Raw genomic sequence first — 15,597 nt, forward strand, 5'->3', positions numbered from 1 at the left:
ATAATCAGCTGCAGAGACGCTGCTGCTGCTCGCTGTGACGCTCCACAGACCTCATTACCTGTGAGAAATGGCGGCCGGCAGGACTGTGCCCGCGGCGACCTATTAACACCGTTGGACTTCCTAACCGGGGCGGGGGTGTGTGAGGAGGAGAAGGAGCCCTGGACTAATGACTCCATCCATCTCACATACACAGGGAAGTGCTGACCATCAGGTTCACGCGCCCAGCTAAACTTAGCCCGAGCTCCGAGACGTCGTAAATCTCCATCCACGCTCCACCTACCTTATCATGAATGTATTTTACATTCAATTAACCCTCTCTAATGTTATTGTCGGCCGAAGGAACACAGCATTGATCCTCCAGAGTCTGTAGTAGGACACAGCAGCGTCCAGGTTGTCGTGTGATGAAGGAGAAAATCAAAACCTAATTCTTTTCAACGTATGTTCGGTGGTTTGAGTTTAGGTTTGTTTTTATCGAGTGCAACAGGAACTAGGGATGCAACGATTGTGAAAAATCTGGGCCGATACCGATACAGATGATTAAAATAACAATTTGTCCGATGGTCGATGTTGGAACCAGTGTTTTTTCTCTGTTGTTTATTCCAAGAAATCTTCATTACTCACAAAAAAACAAAACATTTTCACTCACTTGACTTTAATCCATCACTGCCATCAGTATTTCCCATGGCCGGTGTCAGTCAACAAGGCGAATATCGGCCAATATGGATGATGATGTATTGATGCATCCCTAACAGGAACGTGGGATAGCAAAAACCTTTTGGCATCATTTTGGCCCAAAACTGGCTTGTCATTTTGGCAAGATTATGAGTGAACTTCTAGGCCCTAAATGGCCCAAAATAGGCAAGCCGAAATCAGAGTACAGAAGAGCCCCAAATCCCCACAATCCAACCAAAAAGTAGCCAAAACCGACCCAAAGCGACTCCAAAAAATAGCCAAAACTGACCCAAAGAGAGCCCAAAAAGAAGCCCCAACTGACCCAAAAAGTAGCCAAAACCAACCCCAAAAGTAGCCAAAATCAACCCCAAAGTAGCCAAAACTGACCCAAAAAGTAGCCAAAACCGACCCAAAAGTAGCCAAAACCAACCCTAAAAGTAGCCAAAACCAACCCCAAAGTAGCCAAAACCTACCCCAAAAGTAGCCAAAACCAACCCCAAAGTAGCCAAAACCAACCCCAAAGTAGCCAAAACTGACCCAAAAAGTAGCCAAAACCGACCCAAAAGTAGCCAAAACCAACCCAAAAAGTAGCCAAAACCAACCCCAAAGTAGCCAAAACCAACCCCAAAAGTAGCCAAAACCAACCCCAAAGTAGCCAAAACCAACCCCAAAAGTAGCCAAAACCGACCACAAAGTAGCCAAAACTGACCCAAAAAGTAGCCAAAACCAACCACAAAGTAGCCAAAACTGACCCAAAGAGAGCCCAAACAGTAGCTCACCCAAAACTATATGTGGACTTCCAAAATATAGCCATAACTGTCCCAAAAGCCCAAAATCCTACCAAGAAGTAGCCAAAACTGACCCAAAATGAGGCCATAATATGAAATGATTGCTCCCCATTTACCCTGCTCTGTGTCTCATCGGTACGTTACCACTTCCTGTTGCCGACAACATCTGGACAGAACGTCTTCACATTCAGCTCTGATGTCCAACTGGATTTAGGAGTTTTTGTCAAATGTCAAGATCTCACACAAGTGAAATTTTCTACAACTCTGGAAAAACACGACGTGAGCTGGAACTATAGTCTGATTGGCGGAGGGATACATATGACAAGGAGATTGTAGACTGAGTGGGTTTTGTACGGTGGCCCAGAGAGGACAATGGACAACACATGCACAGACACAAACGTGCTGCAGGTTCAGAAAACAAGCAAATCCATCATTAAGATCCAGATCTGATAATAATTCTTTTAGCAAGCAGAGGGAAAAAGGGGGCGGAGCTTCAGCCGCTAAACAGGAAGTAGTTCATTATCATCACGCCATCATCCCCTCCTGAGTCCGTCATGCGACCTGTTTGGTCTGGTTCTTATCTGGCTGTCGGTCGGTCCTGATCAACAGACACTGACCAGACGCTGCTGATGTCGTTACGGCCGATATCTGATCGCACGTTCAATCACCTCACTGGGCTCCGAGTGGAAACGCTGCAGGGCCTCCTGCTGTGGGCGGAGCCACGTCGGAGGCTCAGATTCAGTCGGCTTTATTTATATTTAAAGGGATAGTAGCATTTTTTTAAAGTGGGGTTGTATGATCTACAAATAGCCCCTAAGTACTTTAATTGCAGTAGAAGACTCTCTGCACAACGCCAGCCCATAATAGCCCTGCCCAGAGATTTACAACATACATTGTTGTGAACAGACCCAAAGAAACGGCCTATTTTCGCGGCCTAAAAGAGGTTTTACCTGAAAAAAAAATACACAGTTCCATTGTTCGCTATAATACAATTTTTTCCAGCCCCTCAAAGTGCAGGAAAAACACAGTTTTTATTTGGACCTAACCAACTGCTGATCGGTGGGCGCTAACCCTGGGCTGAGGGATACGTAAGTTGGTTAGGTCCAAATAAAAACGAAAAACGTTTTTTCCTGCACTTTGAAGGTCTCTTGGGTCTGTTGTAAATCTCTGGGCAGGGCTATTATGGGCTGGCGTTGCTAAAGGGAGGAGTGCAGAGAGTCTTCTATTGCAATTCAGTGTTTCCCCTAGAATATTTTTTAGGCCCGGTGGTACCCAAGGAAAAATCCTGAATCCTGACGCGCGTGGGACAGCACGCACCCCCCTCTATTGAATATAAAAGGAGCCCCACATCAGGGTGCAACGTTAAGTTTTTTTTCCTACTTCTACGAGTACTTCTCAAATCTACTTGTCTTGCCCCATCTAAATTCTTACTTGCCCTGCCTAAGAGGTTTTATTTTTTCCTGGCTGTGTGGTGCATACTTTCGCTCATGACTTATATCTTACTAAAATCCTTCCTGTTGACTATATACAACACTACACAACACTTCTTTCTTCGGAAAGCAGTATTTATCATTATTTATAATTACATTTAAATGGCAACCATTGCAGACATGTAAAATTAAATGCTATTTCAAATTATTTGACCAGTAGCAGTTACACCCTCCGTCCCCTATCTAAACAGGTGAGCCACCTGTTTAATGCCCGATCACAGTTGAAATTTTGAACTGAAGGGCCTTTTAATGGCTAAAAACATTAACCTGGACAACATTTTAACAGATAGCTGGCTCCTCCAATCAGATTTTGCATTCACATGCTGCAGTGGACAGTGGACAATTTAGCTTCAGTATTAATTCAGTATCTAAAAATAATAATATTAGAAAGGAGCAATTTGAAAAAAAAAAAAAAGATTTTTAAGATGAAAATGTTGGCCTTTTGAAAAGTATGTCCATCTATATGCTCTCAGTACTTGGTTGTGGCCATTTGACTTGAACTACTGGATAGCTCCCATTGACCCTGAAATAACAGGGAAACAGCCAATCATCTAACAGCTGTGTAGTTCGGTTGAAGCACCGTCTCCACGTGTTTATTGACAACAGGGTTATAAAAAGGACACGTTAGCTCGTCGGTATGGTAACGGTAACAGGTGATCGTTACTGTGTGCGTCTGCCCCGAGTCAGCGGCGGCGTTAATGAAGCAGCGTCAGGCCGCTCACCGTCACTGAAACGCTCCGTGAAATCGTGGTAGAGCACCCGCTGCAGCAACTCAGTTCGATTTCACCTGACAGTCCCTTTGCTCCGCGTCCATCCCTCCTCTCACTCTCTCTCCCCCCTCCCCTGTCTCTCTCGCATGACGCGCGTGCGGCGTCCGTCACCGGCGATATTTTTTCTTTTTTCCAAGGCACCGTAGTTTACTTGCTACAAACCTCAACATCCCATAATATGCTCGCACACTCGCATCATTACTAGGCAGCGATGCAGGTTGACTCGCGTTGCAGAACAGCACAGAGCCTCCTAAACAGAAATGATTATTGATTTCTGAATGAATGTCGCTAATTTTTGCCATTAATTTTTTTTTTTGGCCAGGCGGGGGCTCTCGTTGGCCTGGCGGCCCGCCAGGCCTGTACAATGGTAGGGGAAACACTGCAATTAAAGTACTTAGGGGCTATTTGTAGATCATACAACCCCACTTTAAAAAAAATGCTACTATCCCTTTAACTGTCTTTTTTTAAACCCTCATGTGTCACGTTTAGTTTTTCCTTAAAGGATCATAGGGCAGGATTAATGAGAACGGCCAGTGACGCGACGGCCGCTGCGCGTAACTACAGCAACCAGCGAAGCCACCGGCACGGGAGCGCGCACAGACTTTTCACTGTTTACTTTACTCTTTAGGCTACAGTCTTTCCTATCTGGGGAGGGAGGGGGGGGGGGGGGGGGTATTTTACTGTAGGTTCTCTCTCTCTCTCTCTCTCTCTCTCTCTCTCTCTCTCTCTCTCTCTCTCACAGACAGACAGACAGACAGACACACACACACACACACACCTCTTCACTGTGCTGCAGCAGGGGGCTGCTTGTCTGTTCCTCTGAGCTCCTCTGCATGGATCTGTATGGGCTCCTACAGGCCGGTACTGAGAATTAACGCGCCGGGTCAGGGTGTCGGAGCGCATCTGTCAGGGTCCGCGATCCCATGCAAACCAATCAACACCGGACATATTCATGATTTCATAAAAATAAAAATAAAACGGACGCGTCGCGGACACGCCGGCCAGTACGTGAAAAGTGGACGTGTCCGGGCAAAAGAGGACGTTTGTCCACCTGCCTCTGATAACGTTATTAAAGTTATAACGTCGTCTTTTAACCGCTAGCTGCGGCTAACGGCTAATAATAAGACAGTAGTGATGAGGGAGAGGGTGTGTAAGTTAGTGACCTGCCTGCTGCTGTGTGCGTGTGTGAAGGGAGGGGGAGAGAGAGTGGGGGGGTTAACAGGGCTTTCAGTTGTGCTGGGTCGTTTGCTGGCAGTAACAGTCATTTTGATCCACCGTGGTTCAGAGCGATTGATATAACAGGGAGTGTCGCCACTCTGTTACTGTATCAATCGCTCTGCCGCGGTTGCCCTCTTCATGTACCATTCCATTGATCCATTCGAAGGCGGTCGTGGACGCGCTGACGTCAGGTCCGCCGGCCAGGGCGCGAAATTCACCCCCTGAATTGCAGCGCATTTTGCAGCACAGACCCCGGTCAGAGCAACGGAGAGATACGCGGGTGGGCTCGTTCTTTTTGGTTTTGAATGCTTCCTCACCCATTATTATTTAAAAAACGTAAAACGCATGGGTATTTTCTCACAAATCCTGCCCAAATCCTGCCCTATGATCCTTTAATATCTTTATCACTATTTTTATTTATTAATATTTCATGTATCATTATTACATATATTCAAATCTTATTCAACGCTCCTCTGTGTCCTGTACATGTCGCAGCATTGACCATTGAACATTGACTTTGAACTACAACTCCCAGGATACAATGCAACGTCCACATCACATCCAGATTATAAGTGTAGTGTGATTTTCAGAAAACACATTAAAACTTCTTGTTCTTCTGATTCTACTCTATGCACTTTAAGAATAGCACTTTATGACAGACTCTGCCGGACAACGCACTTTAGAAATTCACTGTTTTTTTTCCTTAGTGAAGCTCTAAAAGCACTTTAAGACATTTGCTGTCTAATAAAAATGCACTTTCGTGTTCCACCACGTTTTGTTTCCTTCTACTGATGCAGCCATTGTGTGATGTAATGTATTTGTATTGTACTTGATATTTGTTTTACTGTTTGTGGAGCATGGGACTACAGATGGAAATCAGCTCCAGAGCTAAATCCGTTTGTCCCATTGCAAATAAAGGAAGAAATTCAATTAAATGAAGTTTGTGAGTAACATTGAAGGATTTTTACACAATAACAAATTCATACACTTTAATTTCAGGGATGAATTTGTCCAATAGTTTAGTTTATGATATATAAACCTGCACAGCCGCTCACTGTTGACGTGTGTGGACAGAATTAGCTCCATATTCAGTCGGCTTATATCATATTTAATATCATATTAACAAAGACATTGTGAATGATATGAGGAATTAATCACATGTTCGTCAGAGGATTTGGAGTCACGGTGATTCAGACGGACGTCACGATGTGATACACACACAGACACACACACACACACACACACACACACACACACACACACACACACACACACACACACACACACAGAGAGTCAGTAATCAGACAAGTTTTCCGCTCGCAGCTGTTTAAACATTATGAGGTGCTGGAGCGGTAAATGGAGCGGCCTCGTCGTCGTGGTGCAGCGAAGCGATGATGAGTCCAGAGGAGACGAAGACGAATCAATTTGCTCTAATGGTAACGGATCCTCGGACCGAAGTCAGACGCTCTTTTCTCCCGTTAACACTGAACGCAGCTGCAAAAGGAGACTCATTAAACCAGAGGATGGATGGATGACTGTGACTCGTCTCCGTCCTCGATGACTTGAACCTGATAAAGTCTGAACATCCACACTGCAAAAACTCAAAATCTTACCAAGAATATTTGTCCTATTTCTAATCAAAATGTCATTTCTAGTCAAAACTAATCTCATTATACCTAAAATAAGACTCATCACATAAAAAGTAGCTCGTTTTTAGACATTTTTTTTACTTATTTCAAGCAGATTTTCACTTGAAATAAGTAGAAAAAATCTGATAGTGGATGAAGTTTTTCTTTCTTTTTACAAGCACAAAAATCTCGCTTTCACCAGCAGATTTTTCTACTTATTTCAAGTGAAAATTAATAATAATAATAAATTTTATTTAGAAAGCGCCTTTCACGCCACTCAAGGACACTTTACAGCAGTTAAAATCATCAATAAACAACACCAAAACCCAAAACACAGAATAATCAACATTAAAAACATCAGTAAGGATGAATAAATACAGTAAAAGGAACAAAATTAGTTTGAAACAAGTGAAAATGATCTAAAAACAAGTTAATTTTTAGGTGGTGAGTGGAAAGAGATTACTTTGGACTAGAAAAGAGACATTTTGACAAGAAATAAGACAAATATTCTTGGAAAGATTTTGAGTTTTTGCAAGTGCACGTCTGAGTTTGTCTCTTTTCTTCCTGATGCACTGCAAAAACTCAAAATCTTTCCAAGAATATTTGTCTTATTTCTTGTCAAAATGTCTCATTTCTAGTCAAAACTAACCTTTCCACTTAAGATAAGACTCATCACCTAAAAATGAACTAGTTTTTAGATCATTTTCACTTGTTTCAAACTCATTTTCACTTGAAATAAGTAGAAAAATCTGCCAGTGAAAGCAAGTTTTTGTGCTTGTAATAAGAAAGAAAAACTTGCTCCACTATCAGATTTTTCTACTTATTTCAAGTGAAAATCTGCTTGAAAGAAGTAAAAAGTGTCTAAAAACAAGCTACTTTTTTTTTTTTTTTAGTATATTTTTTTTGGCTTTTCATGCCTTTATTCAATAGGACAGTTGAGAGTGTGACAGGAAATGGGAGGCAGAGATGGGGGGAATGACATGCAGGATAGGGCCGTCCGATGCGGGACTCGAACCGGGGCCGCCTGCAGCGAGGACTATAGCCTCAACACATGGGGCGGGTGCTCTACCAACTGAGCTAAACACCGCCCCAAAACAAGCTACTTTTAATGTGATGAGTCTTATTTTAAGTAGAATTAGATAAGTTTTGACTAGAAATAAGACAAATATTCTTGGAAAGATTTTGAGTTTTTGCAGTGCACGTCTGAGTTTGTCTCTTCTCTTCCCGATGTGTCTTCGCAGCTCGAGTCCTCGCCTGATAACACACCGCCACTGAAACACACAGACATATTTACAGTCTGCTCTTTACTGCAGCTCCATACATCACTTATATATATCAGCTCCCGTATCGACCTGCTCCAGCCACATTAAATCTGGGAACTTCGGCACCTCGGGAACCAACGTTAGCGAACGACAGCAGATTTATATCGACACCCCCGTGCTCGACCCCAGACCAGTGTCACCGCTGGCGATGATCGAGTGCCGGTTGAATCCAATAAGATGAAGAGACGTGACTGTAAACAGAGTAAACTGTGATAATCTGCAGCTGTTTCTGGTTTCCAGTCCAAAAATCATTAATACACTGCAAAAACTCAAATATCAAATATCCTACCAAGAATATTTGTCTTATTTCTAGTCATAATGTCATTTCTAGTCAAAACTAATCTCATTCTACTTAAAATAAGACTAATCACATTAAAAAGCAGCTTGTTTTTAGACAGTTTTTGCTTCTTTCAAGCAGATTTTCACTTAAAATACGTAGAAAAATCTGACAGTGAGAGAAAATTTGTTTGAAACAAGTGAAAATTACCTAAAAACAAGTTAATTTTTAGGTGATGAGTCGTATTTTAAGTGGAAAGAGATTAGTTTTGACTAGAAATGAGACATTTTGACAAGAAATAAGACAAATATTCTTGGAAAGATTTTGAGTTTATGCAGTGTATACTCTAAAGGTCCAGGTAACCTTCATCTTTCCTTCCTCCTTCTTCTTCGTTGTTGGTTTATTTATGAGCGTGAAACTCTTGAATCGTGCTCTCTGATTGGCTGGATTTTCCCTTCAGGCTGCCGTACAAACATGGAGGCGCAAGATGGCGACACTCTCTAAAGAAAGACCCTTGTTATTTGTAATATAAAAGAAGAATTATAAGGCTACGAAAACCAAACACATTTTATTTTATAGCGATTTTACACTTATATTAATATATTCATGAGTAGTTTATTCAGATTTTGCCAACAAACCTTGACAATTATTACACACACTGGACCTTTAAGAAATTGAAGCGAGCTGATCAGCGAGTGTGTTCCCAACATAACAGACCCCTATGGAGGCTACATCTCCTCCACAACACTGATAATAATGCTGCATTTTGTAATAATCTGCCACATTTTGAAATAAAATCCTTGAATGCTGAATGTGTAATAAAATGTGCAGCATTTTGTAATAAATGGTAACATATTTGCATTAGTTATTACAAAATGCGGGTGTTGCACTTTTTTATGAAGGAAATGTAATAATTTGGTGCATTATGTTGTAAACCACCAAAATGGTTATTCTTAATTAGAAAAACACATTATACCAGCAAAACACCACTGACTTTAAGCATACCAGCATGAACTGTAAATAAGAATTAATTTTAAAAATTAGTAGGATGTTTACGAAGAAGTATTAGGGCCAGCCCAAAAAAAAAAAGCCAGCCAAAAAAAAAAATCCGGCACAAGAAAAAAAAAAAAAAAAAACAGCCAAAAAAAAAAATCTGGCACAAGAAAAAAGAAAAAAAAAGGTCAGGCAAAAAAAAAAAATCCGGCATAAGAAAAAAAAAAAAAGTCAGGCAAAAAAAAAATCCGGCACAAGAAAAGAAAAAAAAAGTCAGGCATAAAAAAAAATCCGGCACAAGAATAAAAAAAGAAAAAAAGTCAGGCAAAAAAAAATCCGGCACAGGAAAAAAAAAGAAAAAAAGTCAGGCCAAAGAAAAAATCCGGCATAAGAAAAAAAAAAAAAGCTCATAGAGACAAAAACTGCACTGATACGAACTTAGCCGGTGCACTGAAATGTTGGAAGACATACACACGTGCAACCTGGATTATGTTATGCAAATATTATTGACTTTAAGCATACCAGCATGAACTGTAAATAAGAATTCATTTTAAAAACTAGTAGGATGTTTACGAAGGAGTATTAGGGCCAGCCAGAAAAAAAAAAGCCAGCCCAAAAAAAAAGAAAAAAAATCTGGCATAAGAAAAAAAAAAAAAAAAGTCAGGCAAAAAAAAAAATCCGGCATAAGAAAAAAAAAAGGAAAAGAAAATCCAGCACAAGAAAAAAAAAAAGCTCATAGAGACAAAAACTGCATTGATACGAACTTAGCCGGTGCACTGAAATGTTGGAAGACATACACACATTCAACCTGGATTATGTTGCAAATATTATGCTTGACAGAAAACAGACAAAAGACAAAAACATTATTACATGATGTGGCGCTACAGTGGTTTATGGTTCATTCACTAAAGCATCGTCACGTCTCTCTTCCTCAGGAATGGTCTCCCTGAGCGACTGGAGGTGGACCCCAGTAAACGCTCCACGCTCGACCTCGCCAACATCGTACCGCGACGCAGCGCCGACCGGGGACCGCTGGAGGCGTCCAGGACGACGGCGCCCGTCTCCGCGGGAACCAGCAGCTTCTCCGAAGGGTTCGTGGACGACCCCGATGTCCCCCCACTCATGTAGAGACTGAGAGAAGGAAAAGACATGAACCCTGAGAAAAGCTGTGAGGCTTTTTCAACGAACTGGACCGGTCACAGTTTCCTTCAGGACTCTGACAACGATTAAAGGGATAGTTCACCCAAAATAGAAATTGCACTCATTATCTACTCACCCTCATGTGGACTAAGGGCTGGGAGAAGTTTCAGAGTCCTCCGTGGCTTCTCTGAGTTACAGGGGGTCTCGGCGTAGCAGTGCATGTCCATATGACGGTTGCAAATGGATACCAACTGTCTTCGTAACAAAAAGACACACCAAAAAACATCCAGATACCTCCATGCTGCTCGTATGTAATGTCCGTCTTGTATTGAAACCCCGAAATGCGAAATTGTCAAAAAACAAGCTTGAAATATAGACTTATTTAATTTTTTCGGGACAATTTCGCATTTCGGGGCTTCAATACAAGACATCATGGAGGTATTTGGATGTTTTTTGGTGTGTCTTTTTGTTACGAAGACAGTTGGTATCCATTTGCAACCGTTATATGGACATGCACTGCTACGCCGAGACCCCCTGTAACTCAGAGAAGCCACGGAGGACTCTGAAACTTCTCCCAGCCCTTAGTCCACATGAGGGAGAGGAGATAATGAGTGAAATTTCAATTTTGGGTGAACTATCCCTTTAACATTTAACATTTAGCTTCTGCTCATATCTGACAACCAATAACTTCAGTTCATATTGATCCATGAAAACCAACAGTGTAAATATCAGTGTTGATGTTCCTGCTCATCTCATGTTGTCAACTCAAAATTATTTCTGTGTTTGAAAATGTTTATCCGTTTTGAACTCCAGACAATAAATTTGTATATTTATTAAATGAAAAATAGAAACTATTGAGTATTATTGATTGATGATTGTCTGTGATTCTCTGGACGTCTTCATGTTTCTAGTGAGTTTCCAATGTTTGATGATTATCGTTTCAATTATTACATTAAAATACTTGATATCTGTCGGTTTTAACCTGATCATTCTGATCCTGAACTGTAAGTAAAGACGTTGGACGCTCAAAGAGTTTTTGACTAAGTTATCAACTTTAGTCCTCAACCAAATGTAAACAGGTGAGTTATATGAATATTTTAATGGGAGTCGATGGGGACTGACTCACTCTAGTGGTCAGAGGTAGGGATGTGTACGGGTACCCGAGTAGGTAATCTGCTATCCGGTTATGAATGTATTATCCGTTTAACCTAGGATTAAAAAAACGGCACGTTAGAGCAACAGTCTAGTGTCGGATCAAACCACATCATCATGCCGTGGTTCAGCTTTTTGTAGTTTTAAACAGTTTCGGATCAAGCAACGTGATTTTCTGCTGTGTAAAAGCGTTTTTGGATCGAGCCGCGGACTTTCAAACCTTTTACAATAATCTGTAGTGGAGACAACAGGTGTCATCAAGTCTGTTAGAAAATCTGCTTTCAGTTTACAAACACTCTGAAACCTTCCCTGTTATTTCCTGAAACGATGCGAAGCAGAGAGGAGCAAAGGCACCAACATGTAGTGTGGACTAATAAATAAGCACCGCTAATGATTTTAAAAAAAGTTTTCTCCTCCGAGGCAGCCGCGGCATAAATGTGCGCATTTATTCCCCGGCATAAAGATGCACATCTGCCTCATATGTGCATCTTAAACTCCATCTCTACTCTTATTATCCAGCTGATATTTAGTCTGACGACGCTGTGTGTCAGTAATGCGCATTTATGCACCGGCTGCGCTCTGTCCGTCAGACATGACGTCATTTTATTTTTTATTACAGTATTCGGTTACCCGGGTATGACAAGGTTAGGATACTCGGCTAGAAAATTATTTGAAATGCCCATCCCTAGTCAGAGGTGGAACTGCAGCTTCACTTTTCCGTCGTGGATGTTGCTGCTTGTTTCTGATCTCTGGTCACATATTGATTGATTGATTGATTGATTGACATAGTGACGACCTGCAGCGGTTAAAGGGCCGGTGGTCGTTTCTACTTCTTTCTTTTCAAAATAGCTCCATGGAGAAGAAGAAGTTTTCTGTTATTCTTGACAGATGTTTGCTTCTTGCCCTGACTCCCTCGGCAGCGGTGCAGACAGAAGAGAAACATCAATCGGTGCAGTCCGGGCTGCTCTGCTTTGCCTGTGGCCCGGTTTTCTTTTCTTTTCTTTTTTTCTTTGTTTTTGGACCCGTTGTTGTTTGTTGGGTTGTGTTTTCTCTCCTCGGAGCTGGGAGGCTGATGTTGTGCCAGACTCTGATCAGAGCGGCTCCTCTCTCTGCTCTCCGCTCCGAGCCCAGAGGACACGGGTCCAAACACAGTCTGACGCTCGCTCGCTCATCTCTCCTTGAAACTCCTCGCTCTTTACTTTCTCCTCTGAGTTGTCACTGGAAGAGCTGGGAGGTCACGACTCCTCCATCTCCTCCTCCTCCTCCCTGAGCGCCGTTACAACCGCAGAGCCTTGAGAGATCATCCTCCTGGCGTTGGACCATTTTTCCTCCCGACAGCTCCACTGTTCTCGTATCATCCTAGTTTTCTATATTTGGACTGCGGGGCCTCGGATCGTACCCGGAGCTGTTTGATGCTCGTTGGTTGTTTAGTTGGTTGGTTTGAAAAGCGGCAGCTCGTCCACAGATGGTTTCTCACTGTGGAAGCTCGAGTCGCTGCTGCCAGATCCACCAGATCAGACCTGATGAGTCTGAGGACATGAAATCTATATGTTTGAATGTGTCTCACACTTTGTTTTTTTTTTACTGTGGATCAGAAAATCCACTGTAGAGGACGGCAACACAACCATCAGCAGCTGCTGTCCATTTCAAAACCCAAACAATTTCAACCAGGACACGTCCTAAAAACCTGGAAATTCCTCGCACTTCCTGTTCCCTCGTCTTGAAGTCCTCAAGCCAGCACCTTGTGTTTGTTTTAAGAGAAATTCTGCAGGATTTTCACCTTAACTCTGCTCCGTTTGTACCAAAAAGGGAGAGTTCAGCATTTTGGCAAATTGGCCCATTGCCATAACCCCTATAGTCATAGCAGTTGTAGGTTCGTTACCTTTAATTCTCGGTGCAAGCTATTTTTAGAACGGCGGAGCAGAGCCGTGAGCTGCTCAGAGCTACGCTACGGAGGCTCATGGGATTTCTTGTTTTCCCTCATCAAATACACAATCCAACAACTCCACAACGCTCTGGTGGACAAGTTGTGACCTGCACATTCACCACGCTATGAGATAATAACACAACGTTACCAGACAGAGTTGTTTTAGAGGGAAATACAGAGACTGTTGATGAAAAACTGTCCCTGAAGGCAACGCACATCAGCGGTTTTGCACGAATTTCCCTCTAAAACAACTCTGTCTGGTAACGTTGTGTTATTATCTCATAGTGTGGTGAATGTGCAGCTCACAACTTGTCCACCAGAGCGTTGTGGAGTTGTTGGATTGTGTATTTGATGAGTTTGATGAGGGAAACCAAGAAATCCGATCAGAACCAGAGAACTCACAGTCAGATTTCTGTTTCCTGTGTGAGAAACAAAAAACCCTGAACCACCTTCCTCCTCCTCCTCCTCCTCCTCCTCCTCCTCTTCCTCCTCCTCTTCTTCCTCTCTGTTATCTGTCTCTGTTCTCCATCGCTGCCTCATTGATTTCTGTCTGTTGCCATGACAGCGGATGGTCCCACTAGTTCTGTGTACGCAGCGCCGCCTCAGTGTGTCGACCCGGGTCAGACAGACCCGACTCTGCTGCTCCACTTCTCTCTGCTGTTGAGGACACTTGTTACGCCATCGGGCCCTGAACTCACCACAAACCTTCACTTCCTCTCTCACAGTTATTTCTGTTTCCTCCTGTTGGTCTGTTGTTATTTTTTAAAGCTCTCTGAATGTTTGTAGAACAAGCTGTTTATCTTCACCTTCTACAAACAGCCTCGCTCATTAAATCCACTGAGTGCATTCGTTTTCTACAGAAAACACCTTACTTAGCAGGGATGTGCAGGAACAAGAACGCTGCATTCACGGTCTGTTGGAAAATCTGAAATTACAAGCTCCAGTTCAGAAAAAAAAGGATTTGATTTCTTCAATCTCATCTTCAGGTCCCAGATTTAGTTGATTTACCGTCACAACCACAGTCTCCTCGCCCTCCATCGGCTGCTAACAAGTGACCAAATCAACCCTTTTGTTAGCTACTGTAGCTGTTAGCCTTGTTTGCTAATACCAGCAAATAAAAACACACTTTGTTTACTATTGTATGTGATGTACAGTATATTTTCATTCTTGATAGCGATCACTTTCCACAGATAGAAATACTTAAACTTTGGTCAATGTTCGTCTCGTCTAATCAGCTGCAGGAAGTTCTTTGTTGTGTTTTGACGTTTCTGTGGGCGGCCATTTTGTTTTCTGTGTCGATGACGTGAATGGATGTTTAATTTTTTCAGGACTTTGATGTTTCCGTTCCAAAGTTTCCCACCATCCCGAACGCATGCAGCACCGGGCCATGCTAGCAGCTCTGGTGCTGATGCTGCACTCGAGCTAAATGCTAATATAAGCATGCTAACATGCTAACAGTGTTAATATGTTAGGGTCACCAAACGTCCTCTTTTGCCCGGACATGTCCACTTTTTATGTCCTGTCTGGGGCGTTCAGGGGGGTTTTATAAACTCATGAAAATGTCAGATTTTCATTGTTTTTCATGGGACCATTACGCATTAAATTGACTGGCGCTTTGCACAGAATACTACGGTACTTTGTTGCGTTTGATGTTACCTTGTGGGCTGGGAAGGAAGGAAGGAAGGAAGGAAGTATTTTAGGCATAAGAAAGCATGTTGATTAACCTCTGAGAGACCTGTCTGAATTTGTGTCTTTTATCATTTTGTTATAAAACTGAATTTTTCTATTCATAGCTACATAGGAGGCATACTTAAAATATACTAGATTATATTTTAAGGCTTTTAGTCAGCTTCAAGTATCATTTAAAGCAGAATTAAGCGGAATGTTTGTGTTAATATAAGTCTTAAATAGTTATGTCTTCCGACAGCAATCACTATCACGATGCGCGTGAATGTGGTGACGTAGGGACGAGGGCGGGGACTGCTAACTCCATCCGCTGAGAGGAAGTTAGCCAAAACCACCGGATCGCTTACTTCTGATTTAAGTATCTCGAGGCTGGGTCGAGTGTCCTCTCTTTTGGAAATCAAAATATAGTCACCCTATGATATGAGCATGTTGATGTTTAGTTGGTGTAAAGTTTCACTGGATCGATGTTTGCTGTTTGGCGTGTTAGCATGCTAACATTAGCACTAAATACATGGTACAAAGGCTGCAAAGGGA

The 15,597-nt window shown here is 42.3% G+C and overlaps 2 protein-coding genes across 2 annotated transcripts in view; both read left to right on the forward strand.

Annotated features, from left to right (window-relative positions):
• The window catches only part of dnaaf11 (dynein axonemal assembly factor 11), a gene marked incomplete at both ends in the record, with an annotated part of 54,230 nt that extends 43,944 nt beyond the window's left edge, over nt 1-10,286 (forward strand). The window contains one exon of the mRNA XM_083990704.1: nt 10,094-10,286. Coding sequence (XP_083846830.1) covers nt 10,094-10,286 — 193 coding nt within the window. The remainder of the gene's footprint in view (nt 1-10,093) is intronic.
• Nucleotides 1-15,597, forward strand: part of cavin4a (caveolae associated protein 4a) — a 225,517-nt gene that overhangs the window by 140,146 nt on the left and 69,774 nt on the right. The gene's annotated exons all lie outside the window — the stretch shown is intronic.

The sequence above is a fragment of the Trachurus trachurus genome (assembly GCF_905171665.1).
Source record: "Trachurus trachurus genome assembly, chromosome: 17".
Taxonomy (NCBI): Eukaryota; Metazoa; Chordata; class Actinopteri; order Carangiformes; family Carangidae; genus Trachurus; species Trachurus trachurus.